The following is a 19,828-nucleotide window of genomic DNA, read 5'->3' as shown; positions in this document are numbered from 1 at the left end:
TGAACATCCGTCATCTTTTTCTAAAAATTTCTTTACCTAATTAATTTTATTTTATTTATTTATTTATTTGCAGTACGCGGGCCTCTCACCGCTGCGGCCTCTCCCGTTGCGGAGCACAGGCTCCGGACGCGCAGGCTCAGTGGCCATGGCTCACGGGCCCAGCCGCTCCGCGGCATGTGGGATCTTCCCGGACCGGGGCACGAACCCGTGTCCCCTGCATCGGCAGGCGGACTCTCAACCACTGCACCACCAGGGAAGCCCCGGGATCCTTTTTTTTAGTTGCAGCGTGCAGAATCTTTAGTTGTGTCATGTGAACTGTCAGTTAGTTGCAGCATGTGGGTTCCAGTTCCCTGACCAGGGATCGAACCCAGACCCCCTGCATTGGGAGTGCGGAGTCTTAGCCACTGGACCACCAGGGAAGTCTCCAAACTGGAAATTTGTATCTTTTGACTGCCTTCATCAAATCCTCACACCCCCACCTTCTAGAGACTTTTTTGGCTGTCACAATTGTTGAGGGGTATATTATTGGCAACTACTGGATAGAGGCCAGGGGCCATGTTCTGCTCAACACCCTGCAGTGAACAGGAGAGCTCTCTTTTGCAGTTAAATTTATTTTTTTTCTCAGGTCTTCTTTTGAGAAAAATGGTTTTCCTTGCCGGTCTTTCATCCTGTTCCCCAGAATAATTTTTTCTGAAGGAAATTAGGCATGATTTCTATCAATGTCTTACTAAGTTTGGCTTTAACTTCTGCTGCTTGAAGAATTTTTAATAGTCAGAGCAGATATAATAACCAGATTTTAAAAACTGATTTATCTGCTACTGAATATTTATTTTACATTCTGAAAAATATTAGGACTCTTTTTACCCACTAGAAAATGGACACGAATGCATAATTTCTCGTAGCCACACCACTGGTGTCAGAAACACTCAGATCAGTAAAATTCTGTGAAACATTTGGAAAATGCAGCCAGACACAGATGGTTGAACAGTGTGGAATTTTGCGCAAAACTACATTAAATTTTATCCTATAGATGGCTGTCTTCAGAGATAGGAATTTGATTGAAATTGTGATAGCCACAGGATTTTTCTTCCTTTACTAAACAGTGTGTAACTCAAAAGAACAAACTATTGGGGTGATAGGATTTTCCTAACCACTCCAAGTCATCTTATTTTCACCATTCAAATAGGTCGTTCAGAATCATCTCAGGGAAAGAAGCCTTCCCCAAGAAAATTACTGAAATTTTGTCTTGTTTTCAGATCAAATTTCTTTCCTAAATAATAAAAGGTGCTACATTTTCAGGCACTGTTTCCTAAGGTTTACTTTAAGATTTCGAATTACCTTCCGTTCGTCAAAAAAAAAAGAAAAAAAACTCGCTTATCTGGGAATTTAGAACCAGTACTATTCTATTCCTTGTATGTGCATGTATTTGTAAATATGGCATTTACAAAATAACTCCTTTAGGTTATTGGAGCACTTCTGTTGAGGTTTTCCATAATAAGACCTGGGATTCCCTAATTTGAGTGTCTTTTCCTGCTTTTCTTTTGTGAGATAACAACCGGTATTTGTGTTCAATTGAACCCAGTGGTCTCAATTTCACAGCTGTTTCAGTTGCATCAATTTTGTCCCCATGACTTTTGAGCCTTTTGGGGTGGGAGTGGCGTAGAATACCTTCGTACACAAGCCCGAAGAACCGACAGGGCTCTCTTGCCACGGACACTGCTCAGAGAAGCAGCGGCGACAACGCTAACCTGCAGACCAAGAAGCTGAGTGGAAAGCCCGGATCGGGAGAGGTAGGGCGCTCACTCACACCCCAGCCAAGCCCAGCGCTCGCCCCGGCCCGCGCACGCGCACGCGCAGCTGCATCACCGTCGCTCCCGCCGTCTCTGGGACCTTCTCTCTGCCTGGTCGGGGTTGCCCGTGGCGGCGCCGGATCTGGCGAGAGCGGTACTGTGTGGATAGGCTGCCGCTGGCGCTGTTTTCCCTGTCGTATTGTCGAGGCCAGGAAGGAGAGACACTTGTGGAGTGCCGCAGAGGGGTGGTCGTGGCCAAGAGGAGACACCCCTGCGGCGTTGGAGGTTTGGACCTGCAGGCAGTTCAGGAGGTGCTCGGACGGGGTCCTCTCTCGCAGCCGGCTCTGAGCGGGAGGCCCGAGCTGGGATCGTTGGCTCCCTTGCGAGTTCCGGGCGGTGAGGTGCTGCGCTATGGAGGAACTAGATGGCGAGCCGACAGTCACTGTAAGAGTGCCCCGAACAGTATTGTTTGCCTTCTAGGTCCGAGGATTGGGTCCGCTTCTTCCCTGCAGGCTTGTCTGTCTCTCTGCCGCCTGCGAGGTGCTCGTCCCCTTCCCTCGGTACAATTGCCATCGTCCAGAAGTCACATTAACTAGGTGCCCGTGTTTGGGTCGCAGTGGTCGCTGGGTTTCTGCCCCTTTGTATTCTCAGAATACCTGGCCCTGGAGGCCCCACTCCATCCCTTTCCATCCTGTCCCTTGTCTTCCCGACCTTCCTACTTCTCTGGCTTTTCCTTTTGGGCTAATGCTTTAATGAGAGGGCTTGAACCAAGCACAGGAATTGGGGCTTTTTTCTCCCAGCCGAGCTAAGCTTCATATCGCAACGCCGTGAGCTTGGCTTTGCTTGAGCTAGCCCAAGGTTTACTAAATATAATTATTGTTTCGGGCGATTATTCTTGCTTTTATTGCTCTGTTTCCTTTCAGTTGTATTTGAACTCTCAAGAGAGTATGTCAGGTGTGGATGATCTACGATGCTTATAAAGAGATTCATGATTGTTAGATAAGAGACACCTACCGTTCCCCCTGCCTGGGATCTCTTCTCTCTTAGGTTTATATCCTGCTCATTTTTTACATACAAGCTCCAGCAGCCTCTTTGTCAGGAAAGCCTTTCCTGACTAGGTCACATATTTCTGTCCGTTTAGGCTTGTTCTGCATCTCGTAGCTCTTGGTAACCTGTAAGCCCTACTAAACTGCAAGTTGCCTGATCTTGTATTTTTGCTTTTTAGAAGGTTAAGATGCCTTCAGTTTTCAGCTAAAGCCATCAGATTGCAAAGCAGTATCTGACAGAACCAAAAACTGAAAATAGAAGTCATTTCAAAGCTAACTGGGCAAAAAGAGACATGAGATCTCAAATAGCAGTTAACGTGGGGTGTTACTCTCTATAAAGCTTACTCCTATATGCTATAGATTGTTAACTTTTAATGCCTATGTAAAGTGTCTTAAATATTAAATGTCTATCAAGGACTATGTCACTGTTTCCGGGGTGAAAAATTAGGCTATCGGAACCACTGGAACTTTTACAGACTACGTGTTATCTTGTTTTTCCCTCCTTCACTTATGTCCGAATCTTTGGATGGGGAAACCTTCCCAGTCCCTCTGCAGCCCAGGAGAGCCACTTTGTTATTGAACCATGACAATGAGTCATGCATTTACAAATGCAATGAAAATGATCTAAGCTTAATTTTGCCCCCAGTAGTGATGGTTGACCTGTGATAACCCAGCTTTACATTGGTGTTGGGGAGACCAGGTAGGAAACTGGTTGGCCTTGTGGACACAGCCTCTGAGGGGGGCATGATCTTGGCAGAACTGCATAGTCTAGAATCTGAACGTCAACTTTGCAAGTTCGAACTCAGTCACATGAGTATTGGAGAGTTAGTCTGCTCTTCGGGCTTACGCTGAACACACCCTCAGGAGGCAGATGAATAACCCTGAAAACCATTTTCACCCTGTGTAGCAGTTGTTGTGCCTGCTCTTCATGCAGCTGCTTCCTCTTATCAAGGCACACGAAGGCCAGTTAGTAATTAGCAGATTCAGGGATGTTTAAGTGTGGATTCAGAGAGAGAATAATCTTGAGCAGTTTTTCTAGACCAGTGGTCTTATCTTTTTAGGTCAAGGGCTCTTAAGAAATATAAGTTACAGTTCTTGTTGTCTTTCTTTGGTTGTTTCTTTCCACATAAATACCTGGCAATGGAATTGCTGGGGTATAGGACAGATGCATATTTAGCTAAAATAAACTCAGTGGGTGATGAGGGAAAGCGGGGTATTACAAGGATTTTTCCTAACAGTTGGGAAAGGCTTGGTCCCACTGGGGGAGTGGAATGAGGTTTGGGAATGAGCATCCAGAGTTCCTTTTTTGGTTCTTGACGTTATGGATATAGCACTAGAGGTTAGATAACTCATAAAGGTGTGGATTAGGCCGTTGGATTTATGAAGCTGAGACTTAGAGGGATTGGTCTGAGTTGGAGTAAAAAAATCAAGTCATAAAAGATGTGACATAGAAGCCATGGGATTGGAGGTCTCTGTCTTTTTAGTGAGTAACAAACAGTTCAATTCCTTTTTAATTTTTTTACCTTCCCTTTTTCTGAACTACAGATCACTGAATTACCATATAGTAATTGATTGGGGTGTAGCTTTCCTTTTTATCAACACTTCAGAAGCGACAGGCTGGGTTGAGGTGCCTAGCAAAACTCACTTGTTCATTTAGGGTCTAACAGACAGGGCTGATCTCAGTCACACTCAGCTGTGTTTATAGATTAGCACTTAATAACTTTCACGACCACTGGCTTCTAGGATTATACCTGCAAGTCATTTGAAAGCAAAGCCTTTAGGAAGAATAACAATTTCTGTGCCTTATTTTTTTAACTAGTTGATTCCGGGAGTGAATTCCCAGAAGAAGCAAATGTGTTTTGACTGGGGTCCAGGGGAGATGCTGGTGTGTGAAACCTCTTTCAACAAAAAAGGTAGTTGTTTTTTTTTTTCTTTTCTTTTAGATTATCTATCTTGGCACATTTTTTTTTTCTTCTCTCAGATTTGACTAGCTGAAATATGAAACAGTTGAACTTATTTTGTACCATGTTCATTTTTGAAACTATGTAGCTATTTAAGATTTTAATTGATTTATGAGACCTGGCAGATTTTGAGTCCAGGAAAAAAAGTTAACAACGGTCTTCCAGTGTTAAAGAAAGGTTTTCTTTATATTTAAAAACATGAAACTTTTTTTCCTTTTTGCCCAGAGTAACTAATTCTCTTTATAGTAGTCCCCTCATTGTGAATTTTTGCAAATGTCATAGCCCTTACCTTTATGTTATCATTGTGAACTTGATTGAATTTCGTAGGCTATTAATACATAGCACAAATGAGCTGGAGAGCAAAATGATTTGTCCTTGGCTTTGTTCTCTAAGCTCCATTAGGTATCAGACATGGATCTTACCTTTCCAATACAGATTCCCTCTAGTAGCAAGGTAAAACTGAAATCTTGATATTTGATTTTCCTTTCTCCTTTTCAAGAGAGAAATCTCAGAAAATGCTGAAGAGATTTTCGTGCAGTATTTGTAACATTCTTTATCCAAATGTGGAGGTTTTCCTCTTACAAGGAGCAGATTGAGCTAATGAAGGTCATATAATTTTGGCAGATTACATGGTATGAAGTTCATGTAATTTTTAAGCAATGTAGTTTTTCTTGATTTTATAGTTAAAAATTATCCCTAACGTGGACTTCCCTGGTGGTCCAGTGGTTAAGAATCCGCCTTCCAAAAAAAAAAAGAAAAAAAAAAAAAGAATCCGCCTTCCAATGCAGGGGACACGGGTCCAATCCCTGGTCAGGGGACTAAGATCCCACATGCTGCGGGGCAACTAAGCCTTTGCGCTCTAGAGCCCGCACACCGCAACTACTGAGCCCGCACTCTAGAGCCCATGCCGCAACTAAGCTGCAACTAAGACCCGACACAGCCAAATAAGTAAATAAATAAATAAACAAATAAATAAAAAATTATCCCTAATGTTGTTAAATATTTATGGGATATGTTGGTATTGAAGATCTCAAGTTTGGCAGAGCTATAGAAGTTGCTCAGAAGAGAAACTTCTGTGACTAGGTCTGGATGGCCTCTTTTCCTACTTAATAGGAAAGCTTATCAACATTTCTGGCTTGTCCTTGCTTGTTGGAAACTCAAGGTTTTCTTTCTTTTTTTGTTATATCTATTGAAATCACTTTCAAGACAAGCCATTGAATATTATCACAACTTATTTGAGAAGCTGTTATATAAGAAATTTCCACAAGTTGGTGGTTAATAATTTATCATTATAGAGCCTTTTCATCACTGTTGCAAAATAGTTTAGTCAGTTCTTGATTCTTTGTTTTAGGAGTAGTGGCAGTAAAAAAGTAATATAAAAATAATACTTACTTTGATGTTATATAAAACTTCAGCTGTAGGTTTATCTTATTTACTGAATATTACATAGGCTAATAATATTAAGTGAGTTTACTTTTTTTTCTAGTATATTTCAGTTGATGGAGGTGAAAGGTCATTACAAAATACGCCAGTGAATTGAGGAGTAAAGTCTGACAGTAAACATTTGTGTTTAAAAATTCATGTGTGGGGAATTCCAGTGGTTAGGATTCCATGCTTCCACTGCAGGGGGTACAGGTTCGAGCCCTGGTCGGGGAACTAAGACCCCATATGCTGCGTGGCACGACCAAAAAAAAAAAAAAGTAAAAATTCACGTGTGGATAAATGATAATTCATATCATTTTTAATAAATGAAATCAGTAGCAAAGAAGCTGAAGCTTTTGTAATTAGATACTCAAAGTTTTTAGAGTGGGTTCTTTTATGAGGATGGGTGTTACATTTTTTTTCTGTTTTGTTTCAGAAAAATCAGACATGGTGCCAGGTTGCCCCTTTATCCATATAATCCGAAAGAATGAGGATGTTTACTCTCAAATCCTGAGAAAACTCTTCAATGAATCCCATGGGATCTTTGTGGGCCTCCAGAGAATTGAAGAAGAGTTGACTGGAAAATCCAGAAAAACTCAGTAAGTAGGCTGCTGATAGGTGCTGCAGCCCACAACTGAATTGTGGAAAACCGAATGAAATGCATCCTTATCCTTTTGCATGATGGATGGCTCTCCTGGAGAAATAAGGGACTCCTGGTTCTAGTTTGTGTCCTCTTTAGTGGGCAGTATAAGTGGTCATGGATGGAAATGTCTTACCGGGAATGTGCAAATGGCTGCTGATTGACTTACTGGCTGCTTCTTTGTTTATATTCCTACTTCACTTACCCTCCAAAGAATAAAATTTACGCCAAATAAGCACCTGAGAGTCATCGAATGAGGTTCCACTCTTGGGAGTTTTGTTTTGTCTTTAAAGAATTATTATTATTATAATACGCGGTATGCGGGCCTCTCACTGTTGTGGCCTCTCCCGTTGCGGAGCACAGGCTCCGGACGCGCAGGCTCAGTGGCCATGGCTCACGGGCCCAGCCGCTCCGCGGCACGTGGGATCTTCCCGGACCGGGGCACGAACCTGTGTCCCCTGCATCGGCAGGTGGACTCTCAACCACTGCGCCACCAGGGAAGCCTCCTAAAGAATTATTTTTAAAGCATTTTTTTGTGTGTGTGAAGAGACCAGAAAACTTGTATTATTTATAGACTAGAATTGTTTGGAGTGTGGTTCATGAGTTAACTGCATCAGTGTCAGGTACTTGTTCAGGCCCCACCTCATATCACCAAAATTTCTAGGGGTGGATCCTAAAATCTCTAGGTGACTCTTAACCACAGTGGATTTTGAGAACCCCTGTGTTAGGTTTTTCTTAGAGTCCATTCATACGGTTAGGGAATGGACAGTGTTGGTATCTGTATTTAAAAAACAAAAAAACAAAAAAAACCAGTTTTTTCCCTCCTGTGTTTTACTCACAACACTTCTGACACCAGATGTCTGGGAGTTTTCCCCCACCAAGCAATTCTCTGAAACAAGCTGGGTATCCTACAATTCAACTCAATTCTAACACTATCTACTTGGAGATAACATCAGATCCCATAAATTAAGGGCTCAGTCCCAAAAAACTGTCCCCCATTCAGATGCCAATCACAAATAGTGGGTCCCCAGGTTACCCACAGCTTCTGTCCAACTTGGCTATAAATCATAGGTTCCCATGACCACCTCAGTTTTGATTAATTTGCTAGAGCACCTCACAGAACTCAAGGAAACACATTTACCAGTTCGTTAAAGGATATGAGAAAGGACACAGAAAAACAGCCAGATGATGTACGTGGGGCATGGTCTGCAAGGGTCCCAAGTGCAGGAACCTCTGTCTCTCTGGAGCTGGGTTGTGTCACCATCTTGGTACATGGATGTGTTAAGCTACCTGGAAGCTCTCCAAACCCCACGCTATTGAGATTTCATGGAATCTTCCTCATGTAGGCATGATCAATTATTATCTCCATTTCCAGCCCTCTCTCCTCTCTAGAGAAGTCAGGGACACGGCTGAAAATTTCAAGTTTCTAATTATGACTTGGTCTTTCTTATAACCAGCCCTCATCCAGGAGCCACCCAGAGCTGGAACAAAAGATGCTTCTAGCACTCTTATCACTTAGGAATTTTCAAAGATTTTAGGAGCTGTGGGTCAGGGACTGGGGATGAAGACCAGTTTTAATTTTTTTTTTTTTTTTTACTTTTTGGCTGCACTGCACAGCATGGGGAATCTTAGTTCCCCAACCAGGGATCGAACCCTCACCCCCTGGAGGAAGTCCCGAAGACCAGTTTTATATGTCTTATTATTAACCACAGTGTCACAGTATTTTACTTTCTTGATAAGCATTTTACAAATAAATCACCCTGGAGGATACCCTGGTCAGCGTGTGTGTGTGTGTGTGTGTGTGTGTGTGTGTGTGTGTGTGTGTGTGTGTGTGTCTCTGTCTGTCTGTCTGTCTGTCTCTATGTATGTGTCTGTGTATGAGAGATCACTGGTGACAAGAGGCTCTGGTACAGAATATTGATAACTCAGAGAAATCTATTATGACTCCAAGGAAAAAATATGTCAAAAGTCCTGTAATTCCTGGAAGGCAGGGACCCCGTCTTATTTATGTGGGCCCTCTGTTCCCAGATCTCCTCATGCATCTATACAGTAGGTGCTCTAAAATGTTTGCTGAATTAATAAATTAGTAAATATCCTACTAATGGTGGGATGGTAGCTCCTGTTTTGTGCATGAGGGTCAACATATTACCTTGTTTTTTGGCTGGGTGAGTTATTTATTTGGGCCTGAATCTTGACTGTGAAAGGGGGTAAGGAGTAGTGAGGGTTAGGTGAGACAGTGTGTGCAAGTTGCTTCACCTCCTGCTGGCCCCATTGTAGCTTCTGTTCATCTTTAAATGGAGCCAGAAAAAAAAAAAAGAAAAGAATGAAAATAAATGGAGCCAATAGGTGGCCTTTAGGTTTCTTCATTTAGAACTAATGTTTCTTGCTAAGGATGTGCATATTGGTAACTAATAGCCAATTGCTTTCTGTTTGTTTTGTTCTGCTATTTCCTTTGTGTGTGCGTGTGTGTTTAGAGCATGATTTAGGCTGCTTCTTTTATTTTATTTATTTATTTATTTATTTATTTTTGGCTGTGTTGGGTCTTTGTTGCTGCGCGCGGGGGCTACTCTTCATTGTGGTGCGAGGGCTTCTCATTGCGGTGGCTTCTCTTGTTGCGGAGCATGGGCTCTAGGCGTGTGGGCTTCAGTAGTTGTGGCGTGTGGGCTCAGTAGTTGTGGCTCGCGGGCTCCAGAGTGCAGGCTCAGTAGTTGTGGCGCACAGGCTTAGGAGCTCCGTGGCATGTGGGATCTTCCCGGACCAGGGCTCGAACCCGTGTCCCCTGTATTGGCAGGCGGATTCTTAACCACTCTGCCACCAGGGAAGCCCCATGATTTAGGCTTCTTTTGCATCATTTCCAAAACAAAGACCCAGACTGATAGATCTGTGATGTCTCTCCTATCTCAAACAGCCTATGGTGATGATGGAGAGATGACCTTGTTGCCACCTGCTTAGTTGTAGAACCCTTTCTACCAAATTTTTTTTTAATTAATTTTTATTCGAGTATAGTTGCTTTACAATCTGCTATTTCCTTTTTGAAGAACTCTATTTTGAACTAATTTTAAACTTATAGAAAAGGTACAAAAATAATAGATTTCTGTGCATCCCTTACCAAGCTTCTCTAATGTTAATATCTTACATAACCACATTACTGGTATTTAAACCAGGAAACTTAAACATTGATGCAGTATGGGGCTTCCCTGGTGGCGCAGTGGTTAAGAATCTGCCTGCCAATGCAAGGGACACGGGTTTGAGCCCTGGTCTGGGAGGATCCCACATGCTGCGGAGCAGCTAGGCCCATGCGCCACAACTACTGAAGCCTGCACACCTAGAGCCCGTGCTCCGCAACAAGAGAAGCCCCGACAATGAGAAGCCCCCGCATTGCAACAAAGAGTAGCCCCCGCTCACCACAATTAGAGAAAGCCCGCACACAGCAATGAAGACCCAACACAGCCAAAAATAAAATTAATTAATTAAGAAAAAATTGATGTAGTATGATTAACTGAAGACCTTATTTGAATTTCACTAAGTTTTCCACTAATGTCCTTTTTTCTCTTCTGCAGCCAAATGAGATTGCATTTAGTTTTTTTCTCCCTCATCTCCTTCATGACCTTGACACTTTTGAAAAATATTGACCAATTGTCTTGGAGACTGTCCCTCAAAACTGTCCTGGGTTTGTCTGGTGCTTTCTCATGATTGGACAGAGGTTATGCATTTTTAGCAAGAATACCACAGAAGTGGTGTGATATGTCCTTCTCAGTACATCATATCACAAGGTTCATGATGCTGATGTCTTCTTATGTTATTGTTGACCTTGATTGCTTGGTTAATGTGGTTTCTACTGGGTTTCTGTACTGTAAAGTTACCATCTTTCCCTGTGTAACTAATAAGTATTGGGGGGAGAAACCTTGAGACTATGCAAATCCCATTTCTCCTCAAATTTCAGCCACTAATTTTAGGGTCCATCAGTGGGTCTCTTGCAACAATTAATATCAGTGTGGACTCAAGGATATTTGTTTTAGTCAGTGGGTTATGTGGTGTTTTACTTATTTTGTCACTCAAGTTGTTCCAGCTTTGGTCATTAGGAGCTCCTTCAAGTTGGCTCCTGTCTTTCAGCAACTTCTTATCTTTTTTTTTTTTTTTATACTTTCTATCTTCACAAGATGTTCCTTACTTTCTATCACCACAAACTGTTCCAGGTTCGTCTTGTATGTCATTTCATTGTTTGTAGGTTGGTTCGAGTGAGTAAAAACTACCGATCAGTCATAAGAGCATGCCTAGAGGAAATGCACCATCTTGCAAGTAAGGACTTTGTCTGTTTGCATGTGATAATAGTTGAAGGATTTATCTGGCTGTAAATACAACAAGTTAAAATCTGATTGACATTCCAGTTCAAAACTCTTACTTTCCCGTCTTACATAATCCTTAATTTTTTGGCAATTGTCTTGAGTACGTTTTTCAAATTAGAACATATTATGTTGACAGATATGAGGCTGAAGGGCCAAATTAAAGATCTTCGATAATCACATTCCCAGTTCTTTGACCTTGGTGATTTAAAGTCATCATAACCACGAGAGCCATGTGACTCCTAGATGCTGGGTACAGTCTTATATAACATGGTGGTCTCTACATTTGCTGTTTTGTAGTTGAAAGAGCCACTTGTAATTTGAAGGCCTTGGTTTGAGATCATTCATCTACAACAGAGCTATGAAGCATTTTAAAAAAAATCTATAGTGAAAATGGATGGTCTTAGAAGGCACAAGCCATAGTACTTATATGTGAAGCTATAACAGTAAGACTAAAGTTTCATTGCTCACTTAAAATGTCTTGTGTTTTGTTAGTTGCTGGTAAAGATCCAGCCAGTGACCGCCAGTTTAGCATCCAGGTAAGGGGGTTTTGTTGTACTGGTACCTCCTCTATGTCCAGCTACATCCTCAGCACCCACCTGCAGTGGCATTGCAATCACTGGTTTTGCAGAAGTCTCTCTTTCCAGGTAGATAGGCAACTCCTTGGGGTGGTAAGAATCATCTTGAACTTCCCGGTGCCCCCTTCAAGGCCTCGCGCATTGGAACACAAGGATGTGCTTGATAAATACTTGTATTAGTTTTCAACTCTTATGGGAAATATAAATCCTAACCACATTGTGTCACCTGAGATAGTGAGCTAAGCTTTTGGAATCACTGGTTAGTCTCATAAACTGTACTCAGCTAATGAACCCAGCATTTTAAAGCTGCCGGTTGTTTAACTTTAGTTGGAAGATGACTTAAAGAATTCTCTTTCTTTGATTAGAATTTTGATATTGTTCAAACTCATTAGTGAATAGGGACTGGTGCATTATCTCTGTCATAAAAACATTTATTTTTCCTTATGATTAAGGTATTTTGTGATTTTGCATAGAAGAATGGTGGGGGAGGGAATACTGCATATTCCTAAGGGCAGGGTCCAGGCCCGATTTATTTTGGTGTCTTATATTGGGTTTGTGTTTTTTTTTTTTTTTTTTGGCCTCGGCACGTGGGATCTTGGTTCCCAGACCTGCGCCCCCTGCGTTGGAAGTGCGCAGTCTTAACCACTGGACCTCCAGGGAAGTCCCGGGTTTGCTTTTTAGTAGACTGTTTCCTAAGTGTCAGTCCCTTGAATACCAACTTCACAATTTTTGCTGTATCTATATATTGTAATATTATTTAGTGAATATTTTTCTAAGAATCGTCTCTCCCTTGACACTCAAAGCCTCTTCCTAAACCATAATATTCATCAAGATCATGGGTGTAATGAGCTAGTTATATTTTTCTAATGCACGTTAAACTAAAACCACAACCATTAAAATAGAAAATATTAGTCTGTGTCCCACCCCCTAAAATTCTCTCACTGGCTGCCTTGTGGGAAACCCTGCCATAGGAATAGTCAGTAAACGTTGAGTTAATGAATGACCATGATGTGTTTCAAGCTCTCCTTTGTTTCTTTGCTTTAAGAAAAAACCTCAGGAATGTTTTCAGTCAAAACTTTGTCTCCATTTCTTCCTTAGGTCTCCAGTCTGTCAGCAATGGAGCTCATTTGGAACCTTTGTGAGATTCTTTTTATTGAAGTAGCCCCAGGTGAGCACAGAATCATCTTGTCACAGCATCAAAGGTGTCCCCCTGCCCTTTTCTATGTTGTGATGAGTGTTTTGTTGCCTAGAATGCTCTTTTCATTGCTTTTCATCAACATAACCATCAGAAAGTATTACATGATACCCAGAGAAGCCTGCTGTTTTGTCAGATACTGCAAAAAGAATCAGACAATCTTGTGAAAATCTAAAATCTTAGGCAGGTGACCCCTGAAAAATACCAAGAAAACAGATATTAAACTAGCGTGCGAAAGGGGTGGTCGATATTTATATCATGGACTGGTCAAGCTTAAGAAAGTTTTAGGAGAAGCTAGGGGAGGGGCGTGGCACAGGTTCTTCCTTAGCCTCCGAAGGAACCAACCCTTCCAACACATTAGTCTCAGACTTTTAGCCTCCTGAAATGTGAGACAGTACATTTCTGTTGTTTAAAATTTAAAAAAGGAGGGGCTTCCCTGGTGGCGCAGTGGTTGAGAGTCCGCCTGCTGATGCAGGGGACGTGGGTTCGTGTCCCGGTCCGGGAAGATCCCACATGCCGCGGAGCAGCTAGGCCCGTGAGCCATGGCCGCTGAGCCTGCGTGTCCGGAGCCTGTGCTCCGCAACGGGAGAGGCCACAACAGAGGTCCACGTACTGCAAAAAAAAAAAAAACAATTAAAAAAGGAAAAAGGTTTTACGGATATGAAGAGGAATTAGGTGGTGGGCGGCAAAGTCACTGACAATTCTTTCACTAGTGATTGGGGCAGGGGCAACCCTACAAGTTAATGGTCCACTCCGAATTATTCTGTTGATCTTCAATTAAATTGTGGTCAGTACAGTATCCTGGCTTGAGTGGGCTCTCTGTGGAGGTGCTACAGGCTTTTTTGCATTCTTTTAATGGTTTATGTTTACTGTTATTCATACATGTGTATTAATAGTCTCTGTGCAGTCATAGCTTTTTATTCATACTCCTGCTAAAGCACGGAGCAACTTGAGATTAAAATTGTTTATCTGCTCGTCTCCTCCAGTAGATTTTGAGGGCTGTCGCTATGTTTTTATCATTGTTGCATACCTGGCACCTAGTCAGTACCAGTCCCTATATGGCCATGACTTACATAGCCAGTGAGTATTGCGTAGTTCTGAAGAATCTGGGGGGTGGTGGGGTGGTGAGGTCTGGGTCTCATGTCCAACCCTTCCCAGGATTCAGTGAAAGGTGGAGCTGCCTGGCCAGAGGAAGCATTCCGTAAAATTCCGTTTGCTAGCTCAGCCCTTTATTCAGGACCACATGTGTGCTCACTTAAGAGGGATAAACCACTTCCTACATAGTCAGCTCGTGTGTCCTACATTCTCTACTTTGGGAAAGTGGAATTTACTGCTTTTGAGTGTGACGAGAGTTTTTCCTTCCAGCCGGCCCTCTTCTCCTTCACCTTCTTGACTGGGTCCAACTGCACGTGTGTGAGGTGGACAGTTTGTCAGCAGATGTTCTGGGCAGTGAGAATCCAAGCAAACACGAGAGATTCTGGAACTTGGTAAGAGCCTCACGCAGGCTGGGCCTCCCTACCTCCATCTTATATTCTCTTTTCCCTGAGCTCCCAGGCAGGCCTGAGGGTTTGCCTGCTGAGTCTGTGTGCGCTTGGTTCTCGGAGTCTGCAATTATGGTGACGTGCTTAGGTCTTTTTTCTTCCCTGCTCCGTGGGAGAGGTTTTGTTTTGTTTTTTTAAAAAAAAATTTATTTATTTTATTTATTTATTTTTGGCTGTGTTGGGTCTTCGCTGCTGGGCCCGGGCTTCCTCTAGTTGCGGCGAGCGGGGGCTACTCTTCATTGCGGTGCGCGGGCTTCTCATTGCGGTGGCTTCTCTTGTTGTGGAGCATGGGCTCTAGACGTATGGGCTTAGTTGCTCCGCGGCATGTGGGATCTTCCCGGACCAGGGCTCAAGCCCATGTCCCCTGCATTGGCAGGCGGATTCTTAACCACTGCACCACCAGGGAAGCCCTGTGGGAGAGTTTTTTTGTTTGTTTGTTTGTTTTTTGTTTGTTTGTTTGTTTGTTTTGCTGTACGCGGGCCTCACACTTCTGTGGCCTCTCCCACTGCAGAGCACAGGCTCCGGACGTGCAGACTCAGCGGCCATGGCTCACAGGCCTAGCCGCTCCGCGGCATGTGGGATCTTCCTGGACCAGGGCACGAACCCATGTCCCCTGCGTCGGCAGGCGGACTCTCAACCACTGTGCCACCAGGGAAGCCCTGTGGGAGAGTTTTGAACTAAGTTATCATGTAAGAAAAATAATGCTTTGTAGACTTTGCAGTGAGAAGGGAATTTTGATTTCTTTGTGGATCTAAGGATTAGAAGGCATGAAGGTAATACAAAACCAATGGATAGGTGCTGGGGTGGGGGTTTGATATAAATGAGCATGAGAGTTGTTTTGAGGTGATAGAAATGTTCTAAAACTGGATTGTGGTGGTGGTGCACAACTTTGGGAACTCACTAAAATTCATCGAATTATACACTTCAACAGGTGAATGTTTATAATGTGTAAATTGTAACTCAGTAAAGCTATTAAAAACAAAGACCTTGGGACTTCCCTGGTGGCACAGTGGCTAAGACTCCGTGCTGCCAATGCAAGGGGCCTGGGTTTGATCCCTGGTCAGGGAACTGGTCCCACACGCATGCCGCAACTAAAGATTCCGAATGCCACAACTAAAGAGCCTGTATGCCACAACGAAGAACCTGCGTGCTGCAACTCAGACCTGGCACAGCCTAAATAAATAAATAAATATTTAAAAAACAAAAACAAAACAAAGACATTGATGATCCCAAAGTCACTTTGGATTATCACTTTGAAAGTCAGCCTGTGTGTATGTATTCTGTTTCTGTGAGAGCAGTACTTTCCCAGTCACCTCTACTGACCTGTGACACAGTTGGGAGGGAGCAGGGAGGAGGTTGCTGGTTGACTTGAATAATGGAGACTTATAAAATCTGAAATTCAAGTAAGGAGTTGTCGCCTTCAAGGCTGTTCCTGGGCCTTTTGGTGCCAGGAGATCTATGCAGGTAAGGGGGAGAGACTTAGCTCAGAAATTATTGGGCCTAGATTTTGAGTCTCTGATTCGTTCACTGAGTATTTATTGAGTGTTACTGTTTGCAGGCACTGTGGAAACAAACATGACCAGAGGGCAATGTTTCCTGCCCTTATGGAGCTTACATCCTGGGTGAGGAGACAGGAGATAAATACAGAAACAAGTCGAATATGTAGCATGTGTAAAAGTGAAGTGCTGTGGAGAGAAATAAAGCAAGGGAGGGGAATTGGGTGTGCTAGAGTAGGGGTGTCAAGGAAGGCCTCCCTTGTGGGGTGACGTGTGAGCAGAGACCTGAAGAAGGTGAGGAGGGGTAAGGGCTTTAGCTTTGAGAGAGGCAGTGTAGCTGAGTGGTAAGAACATGGCCTGTGGTGCCAAACTGCCCAGGTTAGCATCCCAGCTCTGCCTCTGACCAGCTGTGAGCTCTTGAATGAGCTACTTAACAGCCTTTAGTTCCCTCCTCTGCACCATGGAGATAATAACAACACCTACCCCACATGGCTGCTATGATTAAATTCGTTGAAGGGCATAAATGTATGAGCTAGTTGATGGACCAGGTGAGAGCTCCCATTTTACTCCTGAGTCAGATGGGGTGAGGGGGACGTTGGAGAGTCAGGCGGAGGAGCACTGTGATCTGACTTAGGTTGTCAAAGGGTCCTCTGGCTACACTGCTGAGAACAGAGCAAAGGCAGAGCACAGAGACCAGTTTGGAGGCTGAGGTCCTAAACCAGGCAGAGAGAGGTGGTGGCAACTTGGACAAGGGTAGAAGCTGAGCGGAGGAGATGGTGAGAAGTGATTTGATTCTGGATGCAGTTTAAAGATACAGTGATAGGATTTGCTAATGGATTGGATGTGTAAGAAATAGAAGAATGTGGGTTGGTGAGTTGGAGGTTCCCGGGTGTTTACTTTTAGGCGTGTTGAACAAGATGCCTAGGAGAGCCAAGTGGAGACATTGACTGGCAGTAGGGAATACACGTCTGGAATTCAGAGAAGGAAGTCCAGGCTAGAGAGAGGAACTGGGGACTTGTCAGCGTATATATCCTTGGCTTTTTTGAGCGTGGCTCAAAGTGGAAGAACTTTTACTGTGTATGTTTTACATATATACTTGTATGTATATAATGTTGATTCTCATTATTCATGATAGTTATGGTCTATAAAGTTGCCTGGAACCCTGAGCTCTCGATTACTGAACCATCGCTCTTTGTAGGGGAATTACAGGTTTCTTTCGAGCCTATGGTCACAACATTTTGTCCGCTGATCAATTTATAATCTTGTTTTGTGTATGTTTGTGTTTCAAGACACCTTATTTAATATGTATTATTGATTCATTAAAATTGAACTCATGGCCAGCAGCACTATAATCCGTGCCTGAACGAACACGTATATCCGTATATCTAACACGTATGTTCTCTTACCTTATCTAACACATACGTTCTCTGTATGGCATGTCATAGCCTTCTTTGCAGTTAGGAATCGGGCAGCACTTCAGCACAATGCTTGGGGGCCCAACAGAAAGCACAAAATGCAAAAAATGTGGCACTAAATAGATCGCCAGAAAGACACTAATTTAGTGTGAGAGCTGGTACCAGAATGTCCCAGCCTCAGCTGGGAACGTGCACATCAGGTGACTCAATTTTTTGCGCCTCTGCACATGTCCACAGATGATGGTGAAAGCACCTCGGATATTGACTTTTGGGTTACAAATAAGTTTTAGCAGGTAGGCATATTCACAAATATGGAATCTGGATAGAAAGAATCAACTGTATTTATACTGAGCATTTGTATGTATACATATATGTATTTGAACTGAAACGTTTATGAGCCAATACTTTATTTGATGCACTCTGGTATTTTTTATTTTCTATTTTATTTATTTTTTAAAAGTTGGTCATAACCTGCAATGGGTTACAACATGCAGTTTGAAAAGCATGGTAGAGGTTAAAACTGGGAGATTGGATGAATCGGATTACCTCTGGAGGGAAGGAGCCATCACGTTTCTCCAAGGCTAGGAAGTGGAGGGGAGTGGCTTCCGAGCCTCCGTGAATGCTTGTGTTCTTGGGTGCCCTCCCAGGTGACCGTCTTGGTGCTGCAGGGCCGGCTGGATGAGGCCCGACAGATGCTGTCCAAGGAAGCCGACACCAGCCCCACCTCTGCAGGCATGTGCCGAATCCTTGGGGACCTGATGCGGACCATGCCTGTTCTCAGCGTATGTGCGAGCAGCCCTGCTCTTCTGGGTCATGGAGGTGGGTTCATTCAGTGAGCGTAAGGGGTTTGTGTGGTGATGGCGTCTCTCTGCGTCGCTTCCCGTAGCCTGGTAACACTCAGACGCTAACGGAGCTGGAGCTGAAGTGGCAGCATTGGCACGAGGAGTGTGAGCGGCCCCTCCAGGATGGCACGTTCGCCTCCAGTCCTCACCTCGAGTCTCTCTGCAAGGTCTGTGGGAAGCAAGTCCAGGCCAGGGTCCACGGTGGCCTCCCCCGGGGGCTGTGGCACCCAGTGCAGCAGCAACATGTCCTCCTGAGACAGGGCTGTTTATTGGCTCTGAGGGAAGGAGAGAGCTTTCAAACCAGATGCTCCGGTCGAGGTCAGGAGCATTCTCGGGAAGCCACCCCCGACCTAAGGGAAAGCATCTCTCTTCTCAGATCATGCTGGGAGATGAAGCTGCCCTGTTGGAGCAGAAGGGGCTTCTGAGTAACTGGTATCATTTCCTAGTGACCCGGCTCCTATACTCTCACCCCACAGTAAAACCCACGGATCTGCACTTCTACGCCCAGGTGAGTCTGAGCTCCTTGGGGTGGGAGTGGGGAGTGGGGATCCTGGGGGCTCTGCTCCCTGCTGGGTCATTTTCACCGTGTGGCCTCATTGAGTTGAACCTCCCTGGAGAACAGGCAAGAGCTTTCCTTTGGCCCTTTTTGAAGGACCCCCATCACCCTTCTCCAGTGTTCCCTATACAGCAGCCCTGCCTGCCCCCTTGCGTCTCTGCTTCCATCTGGGGATTGAATGGGTCACCACCTTTCCACAGTCCAGCCTTGACCTGTTTCTGGGAGGCGAGAGCAGCCCAGAACCCCTGGACAACATTTTGATGGCAGCCTTCGAGTTTGACATCCACCAAGTGATCAAGGAGTGCAGGTAGGACCTGCTGCACCATCACCATTCTAACCGTCTTCGGTGTGCAGTTCAGTTAAGTACATTCACAGCGTTGTACAGCCATCACTGCCATCCTTTTCTAGGATGTCCTGTTCCTTCTTGTTGGTGTCTTAACCTTCTTGCCACAGACCTGCTTCCCCTCCACAGCCGCATTAGGTAGACAGTGGCTTCTCTCTGGACAAGCTTGGGGGCCTTCCTGAGGCTGGAGGGCTACTGTGTCTATAACAGTTTGCATTTCAGGGATGTTTACTTAAAATAACGTTGCAGGAAATTACTTTGATATTTAAAATCCAGAAACAGCCAGCAAACTTATTTCTTGGAACCTGATGGACATGCAGCCACCTTGGGGGACTTCTCAACAGTCTCACTCTGGTGAGCCAAGAGCCACCACACCATTGGGCTCCCGGCTGGGTCTGTTCAGAGCAGGGATGCTATATCAGCCCTCTCCCCAGACCTCTTCCCGAACCTTCAGCAAGGCAGGAAAGGGAATGTGAAACTGAATCCAAAGTAAAGCGTTCCAGAAATTCCCATGTGTAGTAAGTCAGAAAGAATTTACCCTCTCTTTTTGTATAGCCCGGAAAAGTAGGTGTTGCACCAAAGACTTGGAGAAGGGAGAAGGTTGGGAACTGGAGCAGATGGCCTTGCTCGAGTTATCAAATTCACTGACTTTGACTGGAT

General features: G+C 44.0%; 1 protein-coding gene across 2 annotated transcripts in view; it reads left to right on the top strand.

The window, feature by feature from the left end:
* Window positions 1-1,988: 1,988 nt before the first annotated feature.
* NUP85 (nucleoporin 85) overlaps window positions 1,989-19,828 on the top strand; it is a 28,780-nt gene continuing 10,940 nt past the window's right edge. Inside the window, exons 1-11 of one of the 2 annotated variants that reach the window (XM_007099737.4) lie at window positions 1,989-2,234; window positions 4,656-4,749; window positions 6,656-6,818; window positions 11,088-11,158; window positions 11,698-11,741; window positions 12,879-12,948; window positions 14,341-14,462; window positions 18,075-18,209; window positions 18,314-18,436; window positions 18,646-18,777; window positions 19,026-19,132. In XM_007099737.4, the coding sequence (XP_007099799.1) occupies window positions 2,202-2,234; window positions 4,656-4,749; window positions 6,656-6,818; window positions 11,088-11,158; window positions 11,698-11,741; window positions 12,879-12,948; window positions 14,341-14,462; window positions 18,075-18,209; window positions 18,314-18,436; window positions 18,646-18,777; window positions 19,026-19,132 (1,094 nt within the window). In that variant the 5' untranslated portion in view covers window positions 1,989-2,201. The remainder of the gene's footprint in view (window positions 2,235-4,655; window positions 4,750-6,655; window positions 6,819-11,087; window positions 11,159-11,697; window positions 11,742-12,878; window positions 12,949-14,340; window positions 14,463-18,074; window positions 18,210-18,313; window positions 18,437-18,645; window positions 18,778-19,025; window positions 19,133-19,828) is intronic. The other variant, XM_028484369.2, reaches the window with a different exon arrangement.

Source organism: Physeter macrocephalus, unplaced genomic scaffold (genome assembly GCF_002837175.3).
Source record: "Physeter macrocephalus isolate SW-GA unplaced genomic scaffold, ASM283717v5 random_159, whole genome shotgun sequence".
Taxonomy (NCBI): domain Eukaryota; kingdom Metazoa; phylum Chordata; class Mammalia; order Artiodactyla; family Physeteridae; genus Physeter; species Physeter macrocephalus.
This window is presented reverse-complemented; position numbering and strand designations above follow the sequence as displayed.